The following is a 27,287-nucleotide window of genomic DNA, read 5'->3' as shown; positions in this document are numbered from 1 at the left end:
ACCAGGGAGTGCGTCCTTGCATTGACTGCTTGATCAACGCTGATGTGTTCACCTACATGAGCAGCAGCCAAAAACGTCACTAGGCTTGAGTTTGAACATCAGAGGTATCGAAAAGATTAAGAGAACCACCGTCAGGTGTCTTTCCTTCCTTCCTCTGGTCGACAGACAAAACAGTTTGCTCACTGAGCCTCCAAAGTTACTTGATGTGTCAGGCTGGGAGGGCGTGTGAAGCCTCATGAATGCAGACAGCTATGAGCAGAATGTCATCCAGCCGGTTCCTCCTGAACCTCAGTGACACCTTATTAAAACATTCCTCAGTCACACTGTCAAAAAGTTACACAGCAGCAGCTCTGAGTGAAATTTACGTTAGTCTGGATGACCATGATTGTGACAACATACAGTTAAACCACAGTGACATGTCACATAGTAAAAATGAAGACTTTTTATTCATTTTAAATGGACCTCCATATCTGACAAATGTATGACCTTTACGGGTTCTCACCTGCTGGGCCAGGGGGTGGCAGAGTGTTTATATTTAAAAAGCAAACTCAAGACCTTATTCTGATTTTTAACTGAACAATTTATTCAATCATTACCTATTTATTTATTTATGTATGTTAATCTCTTTTACTAGTTGGTATGTTGTTTATTATTACTAACTTATTTTCTGGATTGTTTTCCTTTTAATACTCCACCTTTTATTTATTTGTTTTCTTGTGTTCTTAACTTTTCCATTACTTTGCATCCATTGTTGAGTTTTTATATATTTATTATTTGACTGATTGATTTTATTTCCTTTACCTCTTTTTTCTGTTTTCAGTTTTTATCCTGCCTCTGGTGTTTCATCACTTATGATAGTGTTTCGTCAGTTCCTGATTTTAACGAGTGCTGTTGTTATTTTTGTGCTTTATCACTTACAAAGTCATTGCTGTGGGTGGGGCAGGGTTATTGTTTTGTTGTGTGAAGCACTTTGTGTCAAATTTTGTTTGTATAGCAAGTGTTAATGAAGAAAATCTGATTGACTGATTGATTGATTGGTTGGTTGATTGACTGTGGTTCTGCTTGTTCCCGCTGCAATATTTCAGTGCTGTTTTGAAAATGCTCTGGAAAAGTGTATTTGGCTGACATTTTGTCTGTTAAACCTAAACAATAAATAAAAATGTCCTGCTGGCAATTTTATCTTTGAAAATGGGAAAAAATAAGGAAACCAAAGTATAATGACATAGTGTGCTCTTAGGACAGCTAGGAGAAAATAATTTAATTTTATCATAATGTGTAGTACAGCTTATCAGAGGGTTCCCAGTTAGTTAAAAAAATAATGTACATGATCAAAGTTTTGGTCTTTAGTTTACGGTCAAGAAAAATCAGTGGTTCTCTTGACAGACTGAATCTTCACTCAGACAAAATCAATCTTCAGACATGCACAGGTTTAAGATCAATGGAGCAATGCTGGGATTACATAAATAAAAAATCACACAAAATGTTTAAACAAAACTTGCATGAATATTTTAGTTTTATCGAAATTACGGATATGTATGAATCTTCAAAGCAAACATTTGACATAAAAATTTAAATTTCTTATGTACTGCACGCTGCACATTTATGTACAGGTTTGGTTACAGATACTGTTGTTTCTGTTACATTTTAATGAGTAATTCTTGTAACTGCTTCCTGTGCAACTTTTCATGTATTCATCACTTTGCTGTTGTAAGTTTTACAAACACAAAATCATCTTTTCCCAAACACAAGTCATTCAACTGCACAGTGAAAAAAGTGATACAGACCTTGAAGTTGGAGCTGTGCAGAAGGCTTTAAGGGTTTTTAATTAAGGGCGGCTCACATAAAATGTGCACTTTTCAGAACACGCTTCTTTCCTGTGCTTTGAATGAGTCAGCACACTATTTACTTTTTTATGATTGATTTTAATGCAAGGTGCAGGAGATGCCTATACAGACCCATTCTATCTCCCTGCAAATGTGGTTTATTTGTTGTTTCCCTGCTCATGACAGACATGGAGCTGTTTTCTGCTATCAGCGTTGAGCAATGGACCGTGATATCCAGAGGCCTGATCATGCCCCCTGGTGGTAGTTTGGTGCTGATCCTGCAGAGGAGCCTGAGATCTTCCTGGTGGTGGACGTGTTGTCAGAGGCAACTGATTCGGAGTTAACAAGGTTTTTCTTTTTGGCGTGGCCACCCACTGTCACAGTGCGGCTCCAATCTGAACAAAAAAAAAAGAGAAACCAATCCATCATCCACCTTGAAATCACTTCTTCTAAAGTTTAGAGGAAGTGATTTCAATGGCTAAATGGTTTAGACTCTAAACCATTTATCCATTATTTTGCAATATGTCCAATGTCAACAAACATTGCTTTTAAAAAAAATAGGTACCTGAGTAATCACTGAGTCTGAAACGGCTGCAGCACAAGTGCATCCTCCACTGTTTCCTCACATTTTCTTTCATCAAACAGTGGAACAAAAAAACAAAGAACCCTGGGACAGAAGAGGAGAGATAGTAGAGATTCTCAGCCATCATTTTGTCACCTTAAGTTTCATTTTCAATTTCTAACTAAAGCACTTTATTTCATTGTTCCATTTTAATGTATTAGGGGAGACTGGGGAGTGTTTAAACACTGGTTAGTTGTAACCCTGTCAGTTTAGCCAATCAGAAAAGAGCTGAGGTGATGTCATATATATCATACACTCCTTTTTCAGGCATGTCTCTTTGAGCAGTATTGCGAATTTTACAACCAAAAAATTGATTTTCAGGTAAGAAAGTGAAATTTTTGTCAGGATTATGTTTTGCTGAGCATTGCTGTGACAGTGACTGAATCCAGATTCAGACATTCAGTCCATAAACATAAATTTAAAGATGTAGAAGAAATAAACGTTTTGTGGCTCTAAATTGCTATTGTTGCTATTATTCAACAAAGTTCTTAAGTAAATCAGAGGAAATTGCCTCTCATTGTTCCATCTATCCACAGCTACAACTTTCAACTCATTCCAGTCATGGGGCCGCTTGTAACAACAGAACTCTTTGTATTTGACATGACCTCACATAATCTGTGATTACACACCCAAGTGAGTTTTATTTTTGGTAAACAAATATGGGTATCGTGGATCAAAGTTTGAGAGATCTAGCACAAACAACCCCTGAGTTACTGTTGCTCAAACAAAACCTGTTACAACCATCCCCGGCCTCCCCTACATTTAACCACACTTTTAAAAGGACACTCTTCTTCACATTTGTGGTGCTTCTCAAAACAGAAATCCTCATCAATACATGCTCCTTCATGAGTGAAGGAAATTTGCAATAATGATGATGAAATCATTTAAAAAACCATGGAGATAAACTGTTAAAAAATAATGGTAGTAAAATCAATTTTGGAAGATTAAATCCACGTCTACATGTTACTAATAGAATTACTGATATTTTTCAAAATGACTCTCTTCTGTAACCAATGTCTGCTTAACACCATCTCCAGCTCTCATATTTACCATAAAAAGAGTTTAAGATGCAGAACAGGTAGAGCAGGACCACTCTGGCTGGTCCAAATGAAAAAAAGCCCAATCCCCACGTCAGCCCTAACAGGACCGTGAGACCAGCCACCGCCCTCAGGTCATGCAGAGAGCCCCGGCTGGTTGCTGATAACTTATTGGCCTTCATCCGTCTGATTTGGAGCAGAACCTCGACGAACACCGAGATGTTGCACAACAGGATCAGAAGAAAAAATGTCACCACCGTCACATAGAAGAAGACGTCATTCTGCAGCCAGCAGCTGGAGGGAGGGAGACAGTGGGTCATCGTGAAATGCACACTGGAATTTATGATAAATGTCATCAACGATCTAATCTCACTTTTTTTTTCACCCAGTTTAGACATGATGCTCCAGAGATAGCTATGACTCACTCAGTGCTTGTACTTACAATGGATCAGTGGACTGAAGCATCACCGCAGCCTCTTCAGGCACAATGCTGCCATATGCATCTTTATCTATGGCCAGCACGAGGCTAACTATGACCAGAGGAACACCTGTAAAAACACACACAAAAAATGCTAATTAATTCTGCTCACTTGGACAGCTAAATATATTCACACATTGAAAACAAGTAAAAGAAAACAATTTAAGTTTCCCCAACATATTTTGGGTTTGGAACTCATTTTTTATTCTGATGAATGAAACAAAGAAAACAAAATTAAAAACACAGATCATTATTTTCTGGCGGGCAGAAATCTAGTTCATGGACAAGGTAGTTTTTATTCACATTATGTTTAGTCACATTTGCCGACTTCCTTCCTCACTCTCTGATGTATCCAATCCCATGTTTTCTCAGGAGTCATAGCAACTAGCAGTTAGTAGGAAACAGTTACCTTGAATAAAATTACAGATTTTTTAATCAGATCAGCGAATCAAAGCCAGCTGATCCCGGACTTTTTTCTACTACAGTGAGGAGGAGCAGTTAAAGTTGTGTCTTACCCCAACCTACAGCACAGAACTTGAGGATATAGGAGGGAATGTAGGTGTTGAAGACCTTGACCAGTGCGAAGTACATGTGCACGGCCTCCAGACCCATCCAGGTGAAAGAGGCCAGCAGGAAGTAGTGCAGCATCGCAGCAGTGGCGATGCACAGGCCGTAGCTGGAGAAGGATGAGAGCCAGGCGTCCAGAAGGAAGAGCATGTTCAGCCCCAGGAGTGCAGTTGACAGGTTGATAAGTATCTTAGATGGGTAGTCTCGACGCAGCGCCCTGAAGTGTACGAGGATATCAGATAAACATATGATAAAAATATGACTCAGGAACAGAAAGATCAGTGAAAAGTATAAGATCTTGTTGGAAGCTTCTGGATTTCATTCTGATGTTAGGCATGAGCAAAGATCTTCTTGGCCAAAATTACAGCTATGCACAGTATTTCACTGATAATTATCAAAACCTAGAATAGGATAGGAATAGTGTCAAAGCATGCCATGGAAATCTGGAGATTTCAAACTTATTTTAAAAAACACAAATGCAGTGTAGATCAGTGTCCTGCATTATTTTAAAAACCTGAATGAGGAAAAAAACAGGGTCTTATTCTATTTGATAGTCTTTAATTTTAAAACAGTAATTAGTTCTCTTCTAAACCTTACATGAACATGTTAAGCAGGTTTACACCTTTTCAGAAAAGCATGACTGGTGTAGGTGAATATTTGTTATAGTAGTGCCCCAACACATTTGCTAAAGAGTTTTGTTGAACCCACCCATCCTTAAAATTCTTTTATTGTAAATAATGTAATTTTTGAAACTGTTCTGGTCAGTCAAATAATAATAAAGTGTTGTATGAATGTAACATAATAACCACTTAATAAAGCATACAACAAAGCTAATATGCAATTTTCAATCTCCAATTCTCTATCTCCATATTTTGTCATTTTTAATTGTTCTTTTTCATAGATCAATGCTATTGGTCAAACTTTGTATCTGTCTGTGGATTTTACAAATATCCAACCAATGAACACTATTAAATGGAGCTTGTGACTCATAACTCCACTGGATCCTCAAACTGCACAAGCTTACAAGCTTGCCACCTGACAGTGACATTTTGTAATTTCTTCCTTCAGCCTCCTCTAGCTGGCTGTTGCAACAAAGATGGTCTTTAATTTATAAACTCGTGGTGCTGTCTCAAGTGACTTACTCAAAAGCAAGGTAGGTGAGAAGAGTGATGCCTAGAAAGATGGAGGATATACCACAACCAAGATACGAGATCAGTGTCATGACCAGATGGTCAGTTTCACTGACACGGTCTCTGGATACATCCTGAAACACAATATACAGAACAAAATATACACTTCATTTTTATTAAAGCCAACGTTTGCCCTCCCTAGTGATAATATCAAAAATACTCCATAGTGAGCAGCTGTTTAAACTGATCCCATCATAATGATGTGAAAAATAATGTTTTGATTGCAGCAATAATCACACATTGTGACAGAAATACAAGCAGGTGGCACCTGGCCAGGTTGTACACAGTATGTTGGTGCTTGTGGGAGTTGTTTGTTCCCTGGTTTCATTTATAAAAAGCAGACCATGACTCACCAGGAGCACAGCGAAATGTGTGAGGTGATCACAGAGACAGCTGGTCCGATTGGAAGAAATACTCCGGGTTTCACAGCCTATGCTGTTCCAGCCACCCTGCCCACCTGACGCACACAAGGACACCAACAAAAACACACCCAACGTTTGATTTAAAGCCGCTTGTCAACAGACGACACACAGCTTTCTGTGTTCAGGGCCCCTCATTTATCTCACTGGTTCCCTATGAGGCTCAATTGCTGTAAATCGTCTAAATCCTATTGTAAACATACAAAATGTAATAAATAATGACCGACTCACCGTTTCTCTGGAAATCCCAAAACATACACTGTACTTTGTGTTCTGGCTGTAAACCAAAAACAGGGAAGTGAGGATGGCTTTAGAGTCAACAATACAAATTCTTCTTTGTGCTGATAAACTGAATGCATTAATTTCTCACCTGTTTGGGTGTTTGATGTCTGAGGGTCACCACCACCCGATCCTTTAGGTTGCTGACATGACTATCATTAACGCTGGCGGATACAATGTAGGAATTCAATCTCCAGCTGCTCTGTGTTGCATTGCTTGTGACTGGGTGCTGTTAAAAATAAAATGATGGTAACATTATATGGTGCAGTGAGAGACTTGTCTATTGATCTTGGATCTTTGTAACGAGGGCATGTGCAGTACTGACAGGAGCGTGGAAGTGGTGGGTGACGTGCTGCCACTTGAGCCGTATTTGATTTTGGCTCATCCATTTAGCAGGAAATAATGTCAGCCTGCCAGGCTGCAAAATTCTCAAATTACAGCTAAACAGAATACATTAAAATACATTTCTGAAAAAATTCTAGGCAAGAGTTAGTTAATTTAGTAACAGAATATTGATCACACTGTTTGCCAGTTTGATCAGATCAGCCACCTGGTGGCAATCTTTCTTTGTACACTAAAATCTGTTTCTAAAAACATTTTAGGCCAGAAATAAGCAACAGAATATTGATATTTGATCAGCAGTGTACTGTGTACAGACTCACTGAGAATGATTTGTCTCGGCCCTGAAGCATACCCTGATTTATTGTCTATTTTACTAATTAATGGGACCATAATTTACAAAATAAATATCATGGTGTATAGAAAAAGACTTGAGACTAGTAGTTGAGACCATAAACTCATTAGGAAACAGTTTACTGAGGTTATAAATCAAGTGAGAAGTAGAGCCATTTTGTTTTTGCAGCCAGTGGAGTCGCCCCCTGCTGGCCATTAGAAAACATGCAGGTTTAATGCACTTCAACATTTGCTTTATTTTTCAGACCCAGAAGTTCTGTCCACTATTTAATATACAGTCTATGAACTGGAATCAGGTGGAAACAATTAGTCTGCTGCATAAACCTTGTACATACAAAAAAACAAAATAATTTATGTTATTTATTGAGTTAATGATGGTATTCAAATTTTGTTACCATTTTGTTACCATTGGACTGGACAGACTGCCAGTGAGGTTAGCTGTTGCCCCATGTTTCCTGTCTTAATGGTAAGCTATGCTAACTATCTGATGGTTGTAACTTCATATTTATCCCAGAGACATAAGAGTGGTGTCAGTCTTCTCACTGAACTTTTGTCAAGAAACTGAATAAGCTAATTTCCCAAAATGTTCAAATTAATAAAATATTGTAGTTACTGCAGTCTATCTGAAAATAGAAGAGAAAATACTAAGAACAATGAAAACAAAGAAAAGAAAATAATAGAAAAGAACAAACAAGATGACACATAGTGACAAAAGAACATACAGATGAAAGTACCTGAAAAAGTTCTTCTGTTCTATAGAAACTGAACTGGACACGAGTTTTATTTCTTTGTCCAGCAAGGAGCGCTGAGGGCAAAGAGACAGCTGCCTCTGTGTCAGGGAGAGGTTCACTCACAAAGCTCTGGTTGAGAAAAACCTGAGAAGAAAAAGTAATGATAAGACTGAATCACAGTCCTACAGGGTACTTTAAAACCAACTTCATGGATCATTGAGTATTTCTCCAAGTTCTAGCAGTACTTGTCCTTTATTTGTTTGAGTTAAAGCTTAATGTGCTATGACTGCTTGAGGCCACAGTGTCTGTTTATTAAACCTGTTTCCTGCATTTCCCAGACACTCAAGGACATTAACACAACAGAAACTGTCCTTAAGCAGTCAGGTGGAACCAGCTTTGGAGCGGAGAAGAAAACTGAAACAGAGCTTTACTTGTGCTTGTGCATTTATAATGAAGTCTCACCTTTGGGATCAGGAGTGAAGAAATGGAGGACACACTAAAGGTGAGGCCCTTGAACTCATCTGGATCTGCGTTGATCATGGACAGGGCCAGCAAGGGCGCTGTTACACTGACAGACTCCTCTTGGAAACGCATGTTGTTCCCCATTCTCTCTGTCAGATTAAGGACACTTTTGTCCAAAAAAAGACAGGTTTAGATGGAAAATACTGTACATTTCTGTGTTCTTATTTCTGAGATTGACCAGACCCTCCTCCCTCTCCACTTACGTGTTAGCCACTGGACTGATGTCAGTTTTAGAAAGCAGGATATCAGCAACAATATTGACAATGTCGGCACCAACAGCAGTTTCAATGATGCTGGTGTGGACAACTTCACTGAGCTTCTCCACCACAGAATCCAGATCAGCGGCAGAGAGCTGTGCATTGTTACCCAACTGAACATCTACGAGGTCCTCGATCACATCCACAACTTCAGCTGCGTTATCTAGAAATCAAATCATGTTATTGAAACTTTTTTTTTTTCTGATGTGGTTTTATTCAGACGAAAGGATAAAGATTAGAACAAGAAGGAAAATGTTTTATTTTACAAGCTTTGACAAAGTTTTTCTCTGAAATTGTAACTAGGCTTGGATGGTATCTATTTTCTATACCTTCCTGACATTTCACCAGGGTGTAAGGTATGTGATGGTGATTGTGTTAAAAATATTTTTTGAAATGTAAAAGCTGAGCTGCTGGTGATAGAAGCCATTGTAACATGAAGCATGACATTGTCTATCATACAATGCTAAGCTAATATTCAGTTAGCCTATCGAATTTTTTATTATCTTAGGATAAACACCCCCGAGATGTCTTATCTCATTTTCGAGGGGGTCCCAAACAAACAGTACAAGACACAATATATAACACAACGATGACAGTTAGTCCAAAATACTCCCAAACAGAGAGAGAGAGACGTTTTCTTCTTTTTACAAGTCCTGTAATGTTACCCTAATCACTTGTAGTCGCCACTGAGCGACTCGTTTTTGTGTGCACAATGAGTGCACGCTTCAGGAGAGATTATGAATCCATGCCCATCATCTCATAATCTGACTTTGAGTGCACAACAATACATCACCTCAGTACAACATCTCTGTATTGTTTAATGGACTGAGAGAGCATCTGTGTTTTTGACAGTACTTCTAAATACACTGGTATACCAAAAAACCTTTATACCACCCAAGCCTGATTGCAATAAAGATAGCATAAGCGACAGAAATGAACCAGACTGTTTGTGACTGATGCTCTTACCAGTTGTGACATTGATATTGATGAGGCCTGATATGTTAACAAGCGCTTTGCAGTTTCTCATATCAGGCTGAGCCCAGCTTGTCGTGTCAGTTTCAATGTGTAACTTACTGAAGAAAGGAGAGAAATAACAGATATATTCAGATGAATTCTTTCTGGTCAGTCCTGGTTGGTTGGATTCTAGTTAAACTTGACAAAGCACATTATTGTATCTGTGGCTTGGTCCTCAGCTAGTACAGTCATTGTCAGTCTCACACAAAGGGTGATAAAAAAAAAAAATAATAACATCTGTCCACTCTTGATAATTGTGTTTGGTCTTAATAAGCATCAAAGCAGTGTTCTATAAAGAGACCATAAAAGTGATTAACCATATTACTCAGTCATCATCCCTTGAGTGATATTTATATCAAATTTGGCAGAGGTGAGGGAAGGAAGATTGAAGCCCTTCATTGCACTAATAATTCACTTATAGGAAATTGATTTTTCGCCCGAGCTGCAGGCTGGCAGAGATCCCTCAGCATTACACGTGTGTGGCCAGAGCTTGTGTGCAGAGTGGGAGGATTGGTAGGAACAGGACATTGTAATTGAGGGAATTTTCTTGTCTCGCTGAGCTGTCTCTATGGAAACAGATTGTTGAGACAAAGATAAAGAGGATCTGTCCAAGTAAAAAAAGAAAATCCCCACTTTCTCCCCATATTTTTTGCACCAGGATGAATGCTGGCTCATGTGGCTGGTGTGAATATTAGTACACTTTGTCTCAATTGTAAACCAATATGTTTTATTATTGTATGACAGACATTATGTAATATGCCGTTGTGTAATGTCAGTCAATAAAACACCAAATCATTTTGTGCAGCATGATGATCTTGTTAATTTACTTATTGTTTTGACTGGTTATTGCCATGTGTTGAGGTCATAATTTTGCAATCTGACAATTCAATCATCATTGCCTCTGTTCAAATATAAATCCGCTGTGTAAACGTCTTACCAAAGCCTGTAAGCTCGCTCTGATTTTGGCTTTCTGCATCCCATTTGTTGGTTGACTTCAGGAAATGCCTCAGGCCAAATATATTGTCCGTACATTGTTGAAGTCGTTTCTTCTAAACAGTTTTCCAGCACTGAAGAAGAAAAAAAGACATATTACCAAGTCTTCCTCCATACTTGAACACATCTATCACTTTGTATTTGTGTCAGGAAATCCAGCTTACGTAAGTGCTTGATCACAACACCATGGGTTTGAATAGTAATGGAGCCATTTTCGTAATCTGATTTCAAGGCAACATTAATGAAACTTTTAACTTCTGCCACAGTGTTCTTGCTGTATTCCTGAACATGGAAGGTGCAGTGATATCTGTGGATGAAACACAATTAGTGGTAACAACAACATTGTTTTGAACCAAAATTCTGAACTCAGCCTGCATTACAGGTAACTTATTAGTCACATACTGTTTTTGTTGGCGATGAAAAATCTAAAAGAAAATGAGAGAAAGAGATGTTGCATTGTTAAATCAGTTGTTACAGTGCAATGACATTTTATTCCTTAGCCTAATTCAACTTTAGTCCCGCCCATTTTTGCTCTGTTCTCCAATAACAGTTGAGCAACCGCGGTAACCTCTGTCAAATTTCTCTTTCCTGCTCTTTCCCGCTACAAATCAAATGTTTTGATGTCAAGATTCATCTCATAGTTGGTTGGGTGGGTTCCAGTCTTAAAACTCATTATATAAGGATTTTCTGGAACATCAGTGGAGTGAATAAATGAGAAATTCACTTCATGAACTGGAGCCACTGAAAAAGAGTTTGATTACTCGTTACATCTTAAATTAAAACACTGTGGTTTTGCTATTAAATGTAGGTAGCTAGCTAACAATTTATATAAATAAGCTAGCTGTAGATGATAGAATATAGATTAGCTAGCTAGTTTTTTTGCTGCAGAGCAAAACGCTACCAAGTGACTGATGAAGATTAGCTAGTCACATAAAGCTGTTATTCTAGCACAGAGCAAAAAGGGTCGATTATGAAATTATTATTTGTCTTGTATTCTTATCTGACTTGCTATCCAAAATGAAGTGCACACTCACCATCTGTCCATTATACTGCTCAATGTTCCTGTACATATTACAGATTAATAATAAGTCAACCACAGCTTTCATAAGACAAATATTAGAAACGATTACTTAATTCAGTTGGACCCACCTGCCGACAGTCTCCTTTATGACAAGATTCAGTACAGTCATAGTTTTATTCACCTCCAGCTGTTTAGTCACCTTTTAGATGAAGAGAATAAATCAATGTTTACATTCTTTATTAGTAAAGACAACTTTCAGGCACAATTTTGCGAGTCTCTTACCCATTTCTCAATGGTATCCTGTGGTTTTGTAGGGCTGCCAGTCAAAGTCAAGGTCAGATTAACTCTGAAGAATGTATCAGGTTCAACTGCAGGAATGAAAAGACACATAACACAGCAGTACATCTTTACATGTGCATTAGTCACTGTCAATCAAATTATCTAATATTTTATAAAAGAGCAAGAAACAGTGTTTAAGCTCCACTGAACTATTTAATTATATCCTGATTCCAGATCCAGTTACTGTTTGTTTTCTACATGGGCTGTGATCTTGCATAGAGGAACACTTTCTGAGACTTAACATATCTAAATCCAAAGATATATTCATTGTTATAAAAAAAAAAACTGCCACCTCCTTTGTTAAAGGTCAAGATGTGGAAACTGCAGAGAGCTAAAAATAACCTTCATACTTCTAATGATGGGAAATCGAGTTCTGACCACAATACAGGAAACGTGCAGCATGCAGCAAAGACTGTGAATTCTGCTCAGGTTAAATCTATCATAGAATCAAATCTGGCACTTATTTACTGGAATGGAAATTTAAATGTGTGAAACAGGAATCAATCAAGGCATTGAGTGAGATCATTTAAAGATCAAAGATCAAACATTTACATACATCCAGTCTGGTCAGGGATTTAGGCTTCCAAGGTGTAATTAGTTCAAGTTTTCATTAATCTCATGTTTAAGTACATTTTAATATCTCCAGTAACCTCACTGTGTTTTATTGTATATTTTGGTGGTTATATGTTTTCATAATGGCTTACAGCACAAATAAAAATCTGAACTGATATGAAGAAGAAATAAAAATGAAAGATGAAAGGGAAATACAGTGAACTGTTTAGTGAACTGACCAGCAGTCTCGTTGAGATCTAAAGGCTCTCTTGTCGTTGACACGTTAGCAGGTTGAGCTGGCAGACTCTGAGTTGGACTCGTCTCTGTAAATCAAACGACGCAAATGCAACAGCACAAAGAAACTATCTTACACCCTGTCCGGGATTATATAAATGAAATTACAACTATCTCTACAGATGAACCAGTCAGTCAAACACTTCATAATTCCATATTGCTACAAAGCAGCGGAACAATTGGTGAAGACTGTTTTATTCTTTCTTGCATACTCACCTGGTGTAGTTACAGCAGTGCTGACAGTTGGTGGTGGTTTTGTCACTTCAGCCAATAACTCTGAATTAAACAAAATAAATAATCAATTGCAAAAGTACATGCAAAGAAAAATTGTAATTAAAAATAGCATGATGTCTGATGTAAGTCAAATTATGTAAATGTTGTTCTTAAAATAAATATTAACACACTTAGTCATCTATTAGGTATTTTTAGAAACATGGAATTGTGCTGTCTGGCTCTAATGCATTTCTGCAGGTTGTTTCTTGCAAGTTTTCATTAGTGTGTAAGTGCATGGTAAATTGAAGTATATTAATGGATTTGTTAATGTTGACGCCTCAAGTGAATATTTCCAGTTAAGTCTGACTTATGGCTATAAAATACAGGAACTGAACAAATATCATACAATTATGTACGCAAATACACTACAGATAAAGAAGGACAATTTCATGTGACACATACATCCTTTTTTATGACGACAATAATGTTTGGTTAATCTTTGACTGATCCACCAGCTGTCTACTAAAACACAACAGTGAGTACATTTTACATGTGAATGTGAGAGGAATTAAGTTTACTTTGAATATACGTACCCGCAGGTAGTATGCTAATGCTGTTATGGTCTGGCGTCAGGTTGAGGAAGTCGCAAGAGAAGGTCAAATTCAGTAGTGCAGCAATTTCCGCCTGAACCACTTCTACATTAGCAGCAGGATCCACGTTCACGTAGAATTGACAGATGAAACTGGGCATTAATCAAAATGACATGGGTTAAATCTACATGTGAAGTGCACTGTCCCAGGTTAGGAGAACATCCAGCTCATTTCATGCATCATCATTCATGTAACTTGCAGGCCTTATAAACTATAGTTATTATAATCCTTTTAATGTTATAAAGTACATTGTACGTCTTACCACTTGTAACAGGAGGAGTGTGATAACGTTGTTGATTCCTGAAAACACATATCTTTATTAAAAGGTTGTATGATTTCACTTACATTTCATGTCTGAGATTACCTCAGTGCTTACATACATCATTCATTTCCTCTGAAAATGACAGTCTCAATCTAAAAAGAAGCCTTTCATCTGTTCCCTAATCAGCTGATCTTTGAGGATATTGCTGCTTCTTTCCATGGAAAATCAAACTAAGGACTAATAGTGGTGTACCTGAGGTTGTTGCACCTGTAGAGCAGCAGAATTATTAACCCCATGGCAAGCATAGCTGTATGGAAACACAGATAACAGATATTACAGATGAGAATGTTGTCCAGTATATACACACAGTCACCCCCCAGCTGCAGTATATTTACTCAGATATGATACTTGAGTGCTAATTCAAACTTCTTGTACTTTACTTGAATATTTCCATTCACCCCACTGCAACTTGACATCTTCTGTTGCTAGTTACAGATTATGATTCTCCATACAAAAACTATACTGTCAAAAAAGAAAAGTCGAGAAAACAAAGTGAACCAACCCGCTTCAAAGACTTTATTCAGCTAAAGGCTAATTTGTTGTGTCAGCTCAGGTAGAAGTTCACCAAAAGTGCTATCTTAAGTTTGTCAAATTTAACATTATTTAAGGCTGCACATGTACTTTGGTTCATTTAAAGTGCTGTCTGAAGTTTGTCAAACTTATCATTACTATTCAGTTCTAATTATGCACTTAAGTTCATTCAAAGTGCAATCTCAGAATAAGTTTGTCAAACTGAAAATTATTATTAAGATCTACTCATATACTTAAGATTATTCAAAATGCAATCTCAAGTTTCTAAAACTTGACATTCCTTTTCAGATCTACTCATTTAACTTCACTCAAAGTGCTATCCTAAGTTTGTCAAACTCAACATTGCTATTCAGGTCTACTTGTGTAGTTAAGTAAATTTCAATTATTATGTTTGATGACCTGGAAACTCTATGTTCATATTTTAAGTTTATGTATGTCTCAAGGCAATTTCTGAAACTTATGTGTCACATATATGTATACCACCTTTTGAGTTTACTCAACTAAGGGCTAATTTGTTGTGTCAACTCAGACTAAGAAGTTCTCTCAAAGTGCTATCTTAAGTTTAGCAAACTTAACAGTACCAGTTCAGAGTAATTTAAGTTTACTGAAGTACAACTGCACATGAGTCAATCTGAATAATAAAGTTAAGTTTAAAAAAGCTTAAGTCAGAACTTTGCAGCTGGTTGCTTTACTTTTTCTCAACTTGCCTTTTTTTACAGTGTAAGATAAGTCCATAAAATATAAAACATAAAGCATACTTAAAATTAGTTTCACCCTAACCAATTACAACAAAAAGTCCTACTTACATGTACAATTTATCACAAATAATAATTATGACTAAATGAATAATAGTACGAAACTCACAGGAACCAATTTTTGCATTGAATACTTTAACTTTTGATAATATTTCATACTTTTACATAATTCAGAAGCATGACTTTGACTTTATTTTACATTATTTTGATATTGCAGTATTGCCACTTTTACTACAGTAAAGGATCTGTTTACTTCCTCTATCACAACGAGCTGAAAAGACTGTTTTGCTAACAAAAGTTACATTACCTTGGAGATGCCACAGAAATGTCATGGACAAACATGTGTCGAGGGAAAATGCTCTCCAACTGATAAGTGATGACAACAAAGGAAAACAAAGATCATTTTGATAAGAAAATGTGACTGTTGTTCAGAGTCACTGCTTTGCAAATTCCATTTACATATTCACATGATCTTCATACCCAGTATTTTGTGACTTCCTCCAGTGGAAACAAACAATTTCCTGGCTGCGTGGAGTGAGTTATGAATGTCCACATTTTGATTTTGTAGCGTGGCCATGCTAAAGACAAATAAGCAAAGAAAATGTCAGTTTTAAAATATTGCCAAAAAAGGAAAAATTAGACCAATCAACAGGTTTATGAACTGCTGAACTCAGGAATGTTTACCTTTTCTTGGACCTTAAACGGTACTTACTGAGCAGAAAAGTGTATTATCTACCCACTCACTCAACTCTCACCTACAGCAGATTACCTTGTTCTGTGAATAAGTGAGGGAGTTAATAATTTTATTCAAAACTAGACAGTCCAAACTGCACATCCGTTATTTCAGTCATTGACCGTAACCACTATCCTTGAATGGCTGCGGGGGGCTGGAGCCTATCTCAGCTGATATTGGGCGAGAGGTGGGGTACACCCTGGACACACCCAGTTTAACGCAGGTCAGACAAATAGAGACAGACAACCATTCACTGTCACATTCACACCTACAGGCACCTGCATGCCTTTGGACTTTGGAAGGAAGCTGGGATATCCAGAGGGAAAACACACGGACATGAGGAGAACATTCAAATTCTGCACAGAAAGGTCATGCCCAAAACTAACCACTACACCACCATGCCTCCCCTGGATGGACATGAAAAAAAATATAGTAAAAGTCCATACATGCACTGTATTTACCACATTGTAGGCTGTTGTCAGGCAGAGGATTGCAGCTGTATATCCACTGCTTTGTGTCCCAGCTCACCACGTCTCCATCCGCACAGTTCTGCCCCCCCAGCTCCTCAGCACTCCTCTCTCTGGCCCACATCCTGAACAGACCGATGTCGCCAATCAGATCAGCCCCATTCTCTATCATCACTTTACCATTTGCTACATAGTGAGACACCCCCAGAGTGAGAGTGCCTTTTGCGGACAGTGTCTGAGATAGCGGGGGTTTCACAGAGGCCTCATGCTGACTGGTTCCGTTTATGTAGACTCGCAGCTTTTGAGCCCGTCCAGACCAGGTGAGACAGATAGAGTACCATTTGCCCTTTATTAGTTTCTTCTCCGAGATGTAACTGTTGCCAAACAGCCATACTTCCAGATCCGTACCTTTGCCCCTAAGTCCCAGCTCTGCGTATGATTTCCCTGGTGCTTTGTAGTCAAAACCTGTCCAAGGTGCTGCGCTGTTAAGCCGCAAAAGCAGGCATACACTCAGCTCCTTAAGGGCTGGTACCTCCGTGTCTGGATGTAGCTGCCACAAACACCGACCAGGATTGAACGCTATTTTCTTACCCCAGAGGGTGAAACTGCGAGAGGCACCTGAAACAATACATAAGCAGAGAAGACACAGGTAGATGATGATTTAAGGTGGTCCAGAAACATCATTATCTGTATTTGTATCTGTATCTGTTCATCCAACAAAATGATCTGTTTTCATAAGTAATGCTGAACTGGGCAAACCTAATATTTGTTCGTAATGGTTGTGCCATCGAGGCAGTGTTTCCCAAACTTTTATTCTGGGAACCCACTTTTTAAAAATGACAAACCATCACGACCCAGTTCACAACAGGCCTTTTTTTCATAAATGTTGGGTAAAGTTAATTAATGCATAAATGAACAGTCCAGACCATTTTTACTGCCATTCCTGCATCACCTCATATCATCTTGATGTATATTATTGAAATCACACGCACATGTTAAATACTGAGAAATAAATGCATTTAGACTGAGTTAACAGTCATCTCATCAAGGAAACAATGTAGGACATTTTACCCTACCTGCCCCAGAAAAAGTTTGTCAGTTTATTCTAAGTTTGAGTGTAAATAACATACTTAACAAAATAAAACAAAATAAGTTAAATTTAAATTTGCAAAATTTGCAGTAAACAAAGAAAGGAATCGTCTGGCTGGACAAACTATTATTACACCTAACAACGAAAGTCAAAATGTTAGGCTAAACAATTTTACTGTTTTTGCATTTAGGTAAAGTATCAGAAAGTAATCAAGTTACATCACGTCAGTATTGTGATAATTTGATTTGGTTACTCACTACATTTTTTTAACAGGTGATTAGTAAATATGGGTAGTACAATAGTAAATTTAAGTGACTGTGTAAAAAAGTACTTAAATAAAAGTAAAAAGTAGTACTCTTAATGTTACTCCGCTACATTTTGAGTTATTTTTTTTCCTGAATAATAACAAGCAAGGTTAGAAAAAATATCAGTTTCCGTTGCATCATTTCTTCTTCACCAAACACCATATTCAGATTCAGGTGCTTCCAAAGTACAGTGCCAAACTGGTTAAAGTTAAAAGAAGTATATACATGTCATCAAAACAACCAATTACTCTTGGTTTCTCTCAACACAGTTCAGATCTCAGTTGTCCGACAAGAGATGATAAAAAAAAAAACATAAACACAATAAAAACACAATAAAACAGTATAAGACACTAAAACTGTCAATACTACACACAGTTTCACTATTCAGGGCTGTTACTCTGTGATATTTTATACTACTTTACACTGTCATGTGCTTTAAAATGATTTAATTACTATGAAATCTTACTTGAACCCAGGAGACACGCTGACAGCAGTATACAGAGACAGATGGTGAGAGGAGACGGGCTTCTGACGGAGTCCATGACAGCAAACAAAAACACAGATGCCCATCAGGTGGTCACCTGCTGAAAGGTGGCAAAAAGATAAATATTTCTGGAAAATTAGCATTCGACACAATAATTATTAACTTATTATCATGTGGCTAACGACATAGCTCAAACTTACCATGGTCATCTCTTTAAAACAGTCAAATTTGAGGTTTAAGCTGTTTTGTGAGAAATCAAACAACCAAAATCAGTTCATGAGGAGTCGGCTCAGCCATGAGTCTGCTGGCAGGCGTCACTTTATTTCTCTATAAGAAGACCTCCACGCCCACTCCTTCCAGTTCCCTGAGTTACTCATTAATCATCGGCAATAAACATAACTAGCAAGCACGATAACGATAAAACCAGGACTTCATGAAACCTTCGCAAAAGTGAATCTCAGAATTCTCCCATTAACACACTTAAGTACTTTGTGTTCAGAATAAAGCACCTGGTTTTAGTGTTAGAGGCTCAGTGAGGCTTTTAATGGTAATAATTATCTTACCAAGAGTTTAAAAGTTTAAAGAAATACAGCAAGATGTTGAGAAATACTCACACACCCTTGATGACAGATCTATCACCACTGTGACAATATCAAAATAGCTTGTTTCAGTACTGTACATAACAAGCTTTGTATTCAGGGATGTAATGTGAGCTTCCTTTTTTAAATTCCTTCTCCATACATTGATACTTCTGAAAACTGTCACATGATTCTGGTTGTGGCAGCTAAAAGCAGAAGATGGAAAGCTAAACATGAAACATCGTCTGCTGTAAATGCCCCGTACAAATGCAGAATATATGACAGTCTTTTTAGGTTACATACATGCACGGCAATGGCTGACACGACAGGTTTATGTGATTGTGTGTGTTCTATACATCAGGTTTACCGCTGTCGTAAATTCTCTGCAAACATTCAGAGTAATATTCTTGCACGACTTTTGAGTTTTACAATTATCCTCAAGTGATAACTGCACAAACAAATCTAATTGGCTTTTCTGTGTGACGTACGATGAGCATGTCTGTCTTGTTCTGGTCAGTCTATAGTACAGCCTTATTTTTTAAGTCTAAACCACTTAAACTGTGCCCAAAGCTCAGATTTACTTACAATTTTCATGTAAGTGTGCCTTATGAAAAAAAAATAGTTTCTTCAAGATGTTTTGTCCTTAATAAGTATTCCCTTATGTGTTGCTAGAAGGTCCTTAGTGACCATTTGTCTCAAAAAACTTTAAGGGACCCATACTAGTCCCTTAAAAGTTAAATAATTTATGGAACATAAGAAAATTGCTGAATTTATAGTGACTGAAGAGGAAGAAGAGAAACCAAGACACATTTTTCAGGACAAAGACAACTCACTGGACACTATCAGACAAGAGAAACTTGTTAGAGAGTGTAAATTTGACGTTAGCACTAGTAATCTTGTAGCTAGTTAGCCAAATGTTAATATAAGCTAACAGTATAGCTAATGTTAACATATGAGACAAAGTTCTCATATATTAACATTAGCTTTGTTGTTTTATTGAAAATCATCAGTTTTTTGGTGTTGACCTGTTGATCTTTCTTGCTGTCAGAGTAATATTTTTATATTTCTCATCTTGTGTCCAGTTTGGTTTTCTTTTTCTTTTTCTATTCTCTTTGTTGTCCGATTTTGGAGAATCTAGCTAACACAGGCTAGGTGCGTTAGCTAAGCCCTATTTTCAAGCCGAGGAACGCAAACTCCCTCTAATACACACAGAGGAATGTCAGAAATATTTTTTTTTAATTAAATAAATTAACTTAAATACATATAAAATACTACAAAATGGAAAATACCTTACATAAAATATAAGATAAAAGATAAGATAAAATGTTATACACATGAAGCATGCATAAATCATCAATGAGTGGGCTCATATCTTTTTTCATTTATTTCTTTTATGTCAGATAAGAAATGAAGACAGAAATTAGATGAACTACATGAAATTGTTGTTTTTAAAGTTTATATTATTATTAGATGTAAAAAAAAAAAAAAAAAAAATTAATTAATTAAAAAAAGAACACCTGAGGTCCTAAACACGAGCTGCACAGAACCTTCACTCTCTGCTTAAACAGCCTCACAGTCAAACAGCCAAAGAGCGAACAATGGCCAAACCATCAGGGAGAAGAAAACACTGAATTTATATTTAAAAAATTAAAAAGAAAGCTATTAAATGTGATTGTTCAAATTAGAAATATACATACAAACAGAGAATTGCATAAAAAAAATCTAAAATTATTAGGAAAACTTACCTCAATGAATAATTTGCTCAAAATTTAGCAAAATTGCTCATTTTAAACAAACCTTCTGCAGTTATTGAGTTCACTGATGGGGTTAATTTTACAGTTCATCACTGGTTCTGTATTGTTATTATCATACATTGAATATAATGTGAAACATAATACTTAGTCAGGTGTTGTCAGTTTACTCAGTGATAGAAAAAAGGATTGTGAACCACTGATTTAAACAACCAATGTTTTTTTTGTCAGTTTTATGGCTCCATACTACCACAGTGTGGTAAAACAGGACATTGCAGCTCAATCATTTTGTCTCCCTCAGTTTTATGATTCACAACATGTCTGTCACCTTCGGCAGTCGGCTGAGTCAGTACCTAAGAGATTAAAACCATGCTGGTTGTCGAATTAAAGATGTTGTTCCAGCCTGCAAAGACACACAGACAGGCCCTCCTTGTTGGAAACACCTTCTTTAACAAGGGTCTCATTCATGCATTTTAATTCCATTCCCTCCTCCTCTGCTCCCTGCATGAGAAGCCAGAGCCAAAACAAGCGGGTTCCCCAGAGGTAATATGAGAAGACCAGGTGTGACGTGAGGTGGCCCAGGTGGGGGAGACCTGAAAGTCTCGTATTCATTGGTCCGCTGGTTCACAGTCTGGTTGGGAACCTCTCCTGCGTCACAAGGGATGTAGAACGAGGGGGATTCCCGAAGAGCTTTCCCACCACTTTACCTCTGCTGGATGAGGAGCAAACCACACTGTGTGCCACTGATGGGAGCTGCAAATCAGTGAGACACACGCTGCTTACTGAACTATATGGATCATTTGAAATTTGCCAAGTAAGTTTGCTGCTTTTCTTTGCTTTTTAGGTGTCAGGTGTGTGTAATTTTCTTTAAAATATATAAGTATATAAGTATTTAAGTTTGACAATAGAGGTCATCAAATCTTTAGGCTTGCTGTTTCAGTGTAGTTCTCCTCCTGAGAGAAGGACCATGGACACTTTGCCGATGATGGATTGTCTCTATGCTGCTCTGCTCATGGTAGGTCTGATCTTTAAGCAGTTTTCTTGCACAATTTTCCAAGACTTTAAGTGTTTCGCCCTTTGTTATTTTCAGATCATCACTATTTTCAGTTCAGGAAAGTAAACTCAGTTCTCAGTTCATACTACATGGTATGATGAATTGGTTGGTGCACAAAATTGCTTACTGAGTACTCTTTGTCATTAATTGAGTCATTAAAATCTTATTTTCTTCAGAAATAAAAGTCAATCTGCCAGGGCTGTAAGAATATTCCAACCTGTTTTCAATGCATATGAACTTGTTTCAAGTATTTTCCATAGTGCCATTTTTCATAGACGTTTCTACCTTAAAAATATGCCTGGAAGAATGAATATATATATATATATATTGTTTCAAGCTACAGACACTAATATTTTAAAAGGGGTCTGTGAAAAAATCAATGCAGCATTAGTATCATGATATTTTGCATGCCATTATTGTATCAATACATGGAAGCCAAGTATTTATCTTTTAATATATAACCTATTAAGAATATTGCAAATGCAAATTAAAGTGGCACTAGAATAATAAAATCAATTGCTATTTCAGTCCACTAGATGGGGCTGACTTTTTATTGGGATTGTTAGGTTTTTATGACAATGTTGGTAAATTTGTCTGCTTGGCAATCCTGTGTACTGCAATACTAATGCTTGAAGTGAGATTCCTTTGGTGACAGTAATACATCACAATATATGTTGTCGCAATACTCAGCAAATTGCAAAATGTTAAAATTGTCTAATATTGTATTGTAATTTAAGTATCATGAATAGTATTGCACTGTGGGGCCTTTAGTGATTCCCACCCCTGTATTTTGATACTGTGGTGTTAAAGTTTTCACTATAGTAAAGTTTCTGAATATTTCCTCCAGCACTTAAAAGCACCATCTTAAATGTGTATGTCCTCAGGTTTGGTGTGTGCTGGTTAAATCCGAGCCCAGCTGTGATCAGACAGAGTTCTTCCACCCTAATGGCACTTGTGTTGCATGTCCTGTATGTGGGCCGGGAGAGCAGCTCTCAGAGGTAACACACACAACACTTTACAATGACAGCAGCATTGTATGCCCTGTAGCTTTTGTTCCATTTTTGCTTCCTGGCTTCAAGTCTGTGTCATCCATCGAACTCAGGACTGTGGATTTGGAGACGGCGGTGAAAGTGTCTGTATTCTGTGTGAAGATGGGAAGTTCAGTGCAGACACAGGTGTGGCCCCCTGCATGCGATGCACCCAGTGCAATCTGCTGAACCGCCTGGAGAAGACAGCGTGCTCACCCAGCAGTGATGCCCAGTGTGGCTGGTGCCTCCCAGGGTGAGTCACGGCCTCATCATCTGATATGTGCTGCCATTTGTTTTTGTGTTAAAGAACAATATGTAGGAATTTTAGTTTAAAACATATAAAATGTAACTGAAATTGTCAACACAATGAAAGAACTAAGATTTTTGTCATAATGCCAAAATCTATGTATTGTTTTGCAGAGATATCTACCAAAGTTAGCATGCTAACAGCTAGCTTTAGCCAGTCCTGTCTTGTAATTCCACTTTGTACCTCAAAAGGCAATAGTGAGTCAATCCAACAACAAAGAGGTGGTTTTCTTCCTGGGTTTGGCTCCTGGCACCCCAGGGCTGGCCCTGCCATAACTCTCAGGCCTCTGGAGGTGGGCGCACACTGATGGTCATTCTTGCTCCTGTCCTGCTTCACATCCTTGTCTGCTATTTCTATATCATTCTTGGAAACACCAACACTCCCCCTGGTGCTCTGGACCACTAGCTGCACAACTGAGGCTGGAGATATACTTGCTTTTTAGCCACATGTTTGTATTTGTGTGCAGCATTCATTTCTGAGAATGTACACAACCGGCACTCCAAACAGATGCAGGATACGTGAGGCAGATGATGACGATGCATCTGCAAATCTGTTGTTAAAAGCAAGTAGATCTCTGGCCTAACTGACTTAACTGACTAATGACAGCAACAATTAGCAGTTACTGTAGTGATATGGCGGCAGCTATTTGTCTGGAGTATTAATTAAACAGGTGTACAGTTCTTACATACCTTTAAGTGTATGAACGTATTTGTGTGTACAGGTACTATGAACTCAGGAGCATGACTGGGGAGGTGGAGCTGCCCTGTGTGCCTTGTTATAACCATGACACAGTCCATAAAGAGTGTTTGCTTCTGACAGCTCGACGCTCTACAGGAAGTAAGAGATAAACAACAATATTAATAAGTTTGTATAAATTGTTTTATAGACTGAACAATATTAATACGTTTGTAGATTTAACAATATTTGTAAGCTTGTATAAATAGTTTTATTGGCTAGTGATGTTTCAGACATGTTGTCAATGAAGAGTTATAACTGTTGTCCTCTGACAGAGGGCGCCGTTACTGAGCACATCGGAAATTTTAAAGAACCCAAAGAGAAGAGTGAGTAACACTGTGGAGTTTCACAAACAAGTGTTTCATTTCGACTCTTGCGTTGAATTTGACTTGACTGACCTTCTGTTTATTCAAGGAGTAAAGGAAGAAACATTTTCAATGGTCCTGATTGGTTCAGCGACTGCAGCATCGATTTTCCTCGTTGCTCTGCTGCTCTGGGCGTTCCTCCTGACTGCTGAGAGATTCAGTGAGTTACACACATGGACTGATTTGCACCAAAACACCAGATTTAGTTTAAAAATAAATACATTTAGAAATTAAATTGAATTGTTTGCTTGCTAGCCAAAAAGTAAAAATAAGGTACACTGTATACTAAGTAGCTAAATGTTATACTGTTTGCTAGCTAGCTAAAAAGTTAATTGAATGTTACAGTAACTGATGCAAAATACAGGAACATCATACTATGAGTTAAAATGATTGTATTTTAACCAAAGTTATGTACATACAGAAATAACCTTGGAGGGGGCCAGAATACTATATAGAATGGCAAAAGTTTGCCATGTGCACCATAACTGTTCATTGCTTTACACATAATCGACCGCCGCCCATCAAACAACATCTCCTTCTGTTCTTACCCGTCAAAATAAAAGCCCCAGACTGTGTCTCTGCTCTACCAGCTGCCTGATCAGTGTGGTGCTGATGTGATTGGCTGCTCTCAAACAAGGTTTCTTTGTGGGTTTATGGAAATATCAAAATTATCGTGCATTTGGCCTTTCTGGAATTATCGATCGTATATCATACAAGTGTTTAAATTATGGTACAAATACAATAATTATTGTACATCTGGCAGCACATTTAAAGATAAAGATAACTGGATCACATTTTAAATTCAAATTCAAAGTTTTGGTGCAACAGAATTTAATTTCATCTAGGTTTGGAGTAAAAATTAACTGAGGTTTAAAGAAGTTTAAGTTGAATCTTTCTTAATGGGCTAGTTTGGTGCAACATAAATTAAAGTTAAACCACGGTTTAAAAATGAATCCTTTTTGGTGCAACCTCGCCATAATGTTAGACATTTCTGCCCATCTTTCTTTTGTTTGCTTGACTATTTTTTAATATCTTATACCCTTGTTGCAATGTTCAGAGCAGGTTCCCGACTACTGTCCTCATCCTGAAGAAGGACTGTTGTCTGCTGACGACCTTCAGTACACGCCTTTGTCCACTCCAACAGAGAGAACTGCCAAACAATCAGAGGCCCCTTCAGAGACACTTGTTCTAGCTCAAGATCCCCTCAGGTACTTTGCAAATGCATACACCTTGATTACTCATTCAATTTACCTCTTTGTCCCCATGTAATTATTTACAACAATTTCACCTCTACCCAGAGGCCTGAACTCACTCAGCCATGACGATGAGGTGCATCCCACTTCTATTGTGATTAATGTCACCACCAACATCAAGCCCTCCAGTCAGAAAGAGGAGAACACGCAGGAGGAACAGCGAAGCAGCTGCTACTCTATGGAGGAGGTAAACTAGATTTTTGTATCATATTTTTTCAGCGCAAAGGTCACTGAAAGATGTACATGCTGCTTTCATTTGTCCTCCAGTGATTCTATTAATGGTTATTTCATGTTTTCAGTTCGTCAGCACATAAACCAACAAAAACTGCGGTCAAACAAATCACAAAGCATGTATTAACATCCCAGTGATCCATTGCGGCATCTAACCATGGAGATAGTTTGACTTTTATTTGTTGAGGTTTCAGGATTTTCACCATTGAGACTTCTACCATCACTTAAGTACAAGTGGGATGAATGGAAACCTATTTAGATGAATTAGATTTTCACTTGCATATGAAGAGATTCACTGATTCTTCTCTGAATATAAAATATTTCAGAAATACTGACAGTCCACAGTTACAGTTACACAGTTATCATACACTGTCGTTTGGTATTTTTCTTTAATTTTTATTTCTATTTCATTTTTAATCTTCGTTTTCAATCCAGCTTAATTTCACTTAGTTTCCAGAGTAGGTTTGCTTGTTTCAGTTTAGTTTTTATTGCTTGAAAATATTTAGGTTTTGTTCATTTTTATTTGTTCTTTTTAATGATCGTGACTCACTGATCGTGGTATTTTTCAGAAGCAAGTTTTAAAAAGTTCAAAATAGGTATTACAATACAAACACAACCCTTAGAGAAGACAGTTGACTCACATCTCAGTCTAAATATACATTATGCACCAACACCTCCTCATGCTTCTTGTGTTAACAGATTTGTGAAAAATTGATAAAGACTATTTTATATTAGACAGTTTTGTCTAAAATTGTTTCAGTTAGGTTTTGTTTATTTCTAAAATCTTTTTTGTTTATTTTGACACCTTGTTTTAGCTTTTAATTTAGTTTTAGTTACAATATTTTCACATTTCAGAGGCTTTAACTACAATCAACACAATATATTAATTTATTTTGCTCTTGTAAGGCTGATGTTAGAATCAGTTGTACCTGATTCTTACCTTGTCTTATCTTTTGTGTCATTATCAGATGGAGCAAAAACTTGAGACAATTTGGGAAGTGGCTCAAGGTATGTTTTCCTTTAGCCAAAGTAAATAAGTGTCTGAGTTCATTTGTTAGCACTCATTTTTAAAGTTCATGTTGGTGATCATTGTACTTATACTGCGCTGCCTCTGTCAAGGTCAGAGTATTGAGACACTCGACTATGACTCAGTTCAGGACTTGTCCCTGCTGCTGGACTCCGCCGGCAGCAGGAACAGTTTGAGGCGTCTGGGGCGGTCTTTGGGTGTTCCACCTCAGGTCGTCGCTCACCTCCAGGGCTTCCAGGACCTCTTTCAGTACCTGCGAACTTCCACCTACACACTGCTGCCCCAGCTGGCCCAGGCTGCTGCACTCCTGCCAAATCCTGAAGTTGTTGCTAGGATACACAGAGCTGTGGTTAACAAGTGACCGCTTAGACCCCGGGGATGTGTTGCCATGACTCCAGTTGTTAGACAGTATTTCTGATCCACTTTTGCATGATGACACAGCTACAGATGGATCTCCTAGCACTTTTTGTTACGACAAAAAACTTTCTTATGACTGAAATGGAATAATTTTGAGTGAATAAAAGCAATAACTGTGGGTGAGGAACTGTTTTTCACCTTCTTGTTGTGTTTTTTGTGT

At 37.6% G+C, this 27,287-nt stretch overlaps 2 protein-coding genes across 2 annotated transcripts; one reads left to right on the top strand and one right to left on the bottom strand.

The window, feature by feature from the left end:
- Positions 1 to 1,211: 1,211 nt before the first annotated feature.
- Positions 1,212 to 18,482, bottom strand: adgrg4a (adhesion G protein-coupled receptor G4a). The gene is made up of 28 exons (XM_084718376.1): positions 18,364 to 18,482; positions 16,497 to 17,120; positions 15,783 to 15,880; positions 15,610 to 15,668; positions 14,209 to 14,263; positions 13,957 to 13,994; positions 13,638 to 13,786; positions 13,048 to 13,107; positions 12,777 to 12,860; positions 11,929 to 12,014; positions 11,775 to 11,845; positions 11,660 to 11,687; positions 11,028 to 11,050; positions 10,790 to 10,932; positions 10,570 to 10,699; positions 9,585 to 9,691; positions 8,565 to 8,781; positions 8,302 to 8,467; positions 7,843 to 7,983; positions 6,507 to 6,644; positions 6,368 to 6,413; positions 6,071 to 6,174; positions 5,670 to 5,791; positions 4,476 to 4,744; positions 3,925 to 4,030; positions 3,496 to 3,776; positions 2,389 to 2,490; positions 1,212 to 2,218 (listed from the first exon to the last, which is right to left on the bottom strand). Exons 1-28 carry the CDS (start codon positions 18,437 to 18,439, stop codon positions 2,070 to 2,072), a joined length of 3,672 nt encoding a protein of 1,223 aa, XP_084574502.1. The 5' UTR covers positions 18,440 to 18,482; the 3' UTR covers positions 1,212 to 2,069.
- A 4,171-nt stretch (positions 18,483 to 22,653) lies between these two features.
- On the top strand, positions 22,654 to 27,287 carry LOC146326601 (uncharacterized). The gene is made up of 9 exons (XM_084718375.1): positions 22,654 to 22,762; positions 22,867 to 23,045; positions 23,821 to 23,936; positions 24,110 to 24,160; positions 24,249 to 24,359; positions 25,257 to 25,407; positions 25,498 to 25,639; positions 26,652 to 26,691; positions 26,803 to 27,287. Exons 2-9 carry the CDS (start codon positions 22,954 to 22,956, stop codon positions 27,069 to 27,071), a joined length of 972 nt encoding a protein of 323 aa, XP_084574501.1. The 5' UTR covers positions 22,654 to 22,762; positions 22,867 to 22,953; the 3' UTR covers positions 27,072 to 27,287.

This window comes from Lutjanus erythropterus, chromosome 5 (genome assembly GCF_056507025.1).
Source record: "Lutjanus erythropterus isolate fLutEry1 chromosome 5, fLutEry1.hap2, whole genome shotgun sequence".
Lineage (NCBI taxonomy): Eukaryota > Metazoa > Chordata > Actinopteri > Lutjaniformes > Lutjanidae > Lutjanus > Lutjanus erythropterus.
Note: the sequence above shows the minus strand (reverse complement) of the source record. Positions and strands in the feature narration are given on the sequence as shown.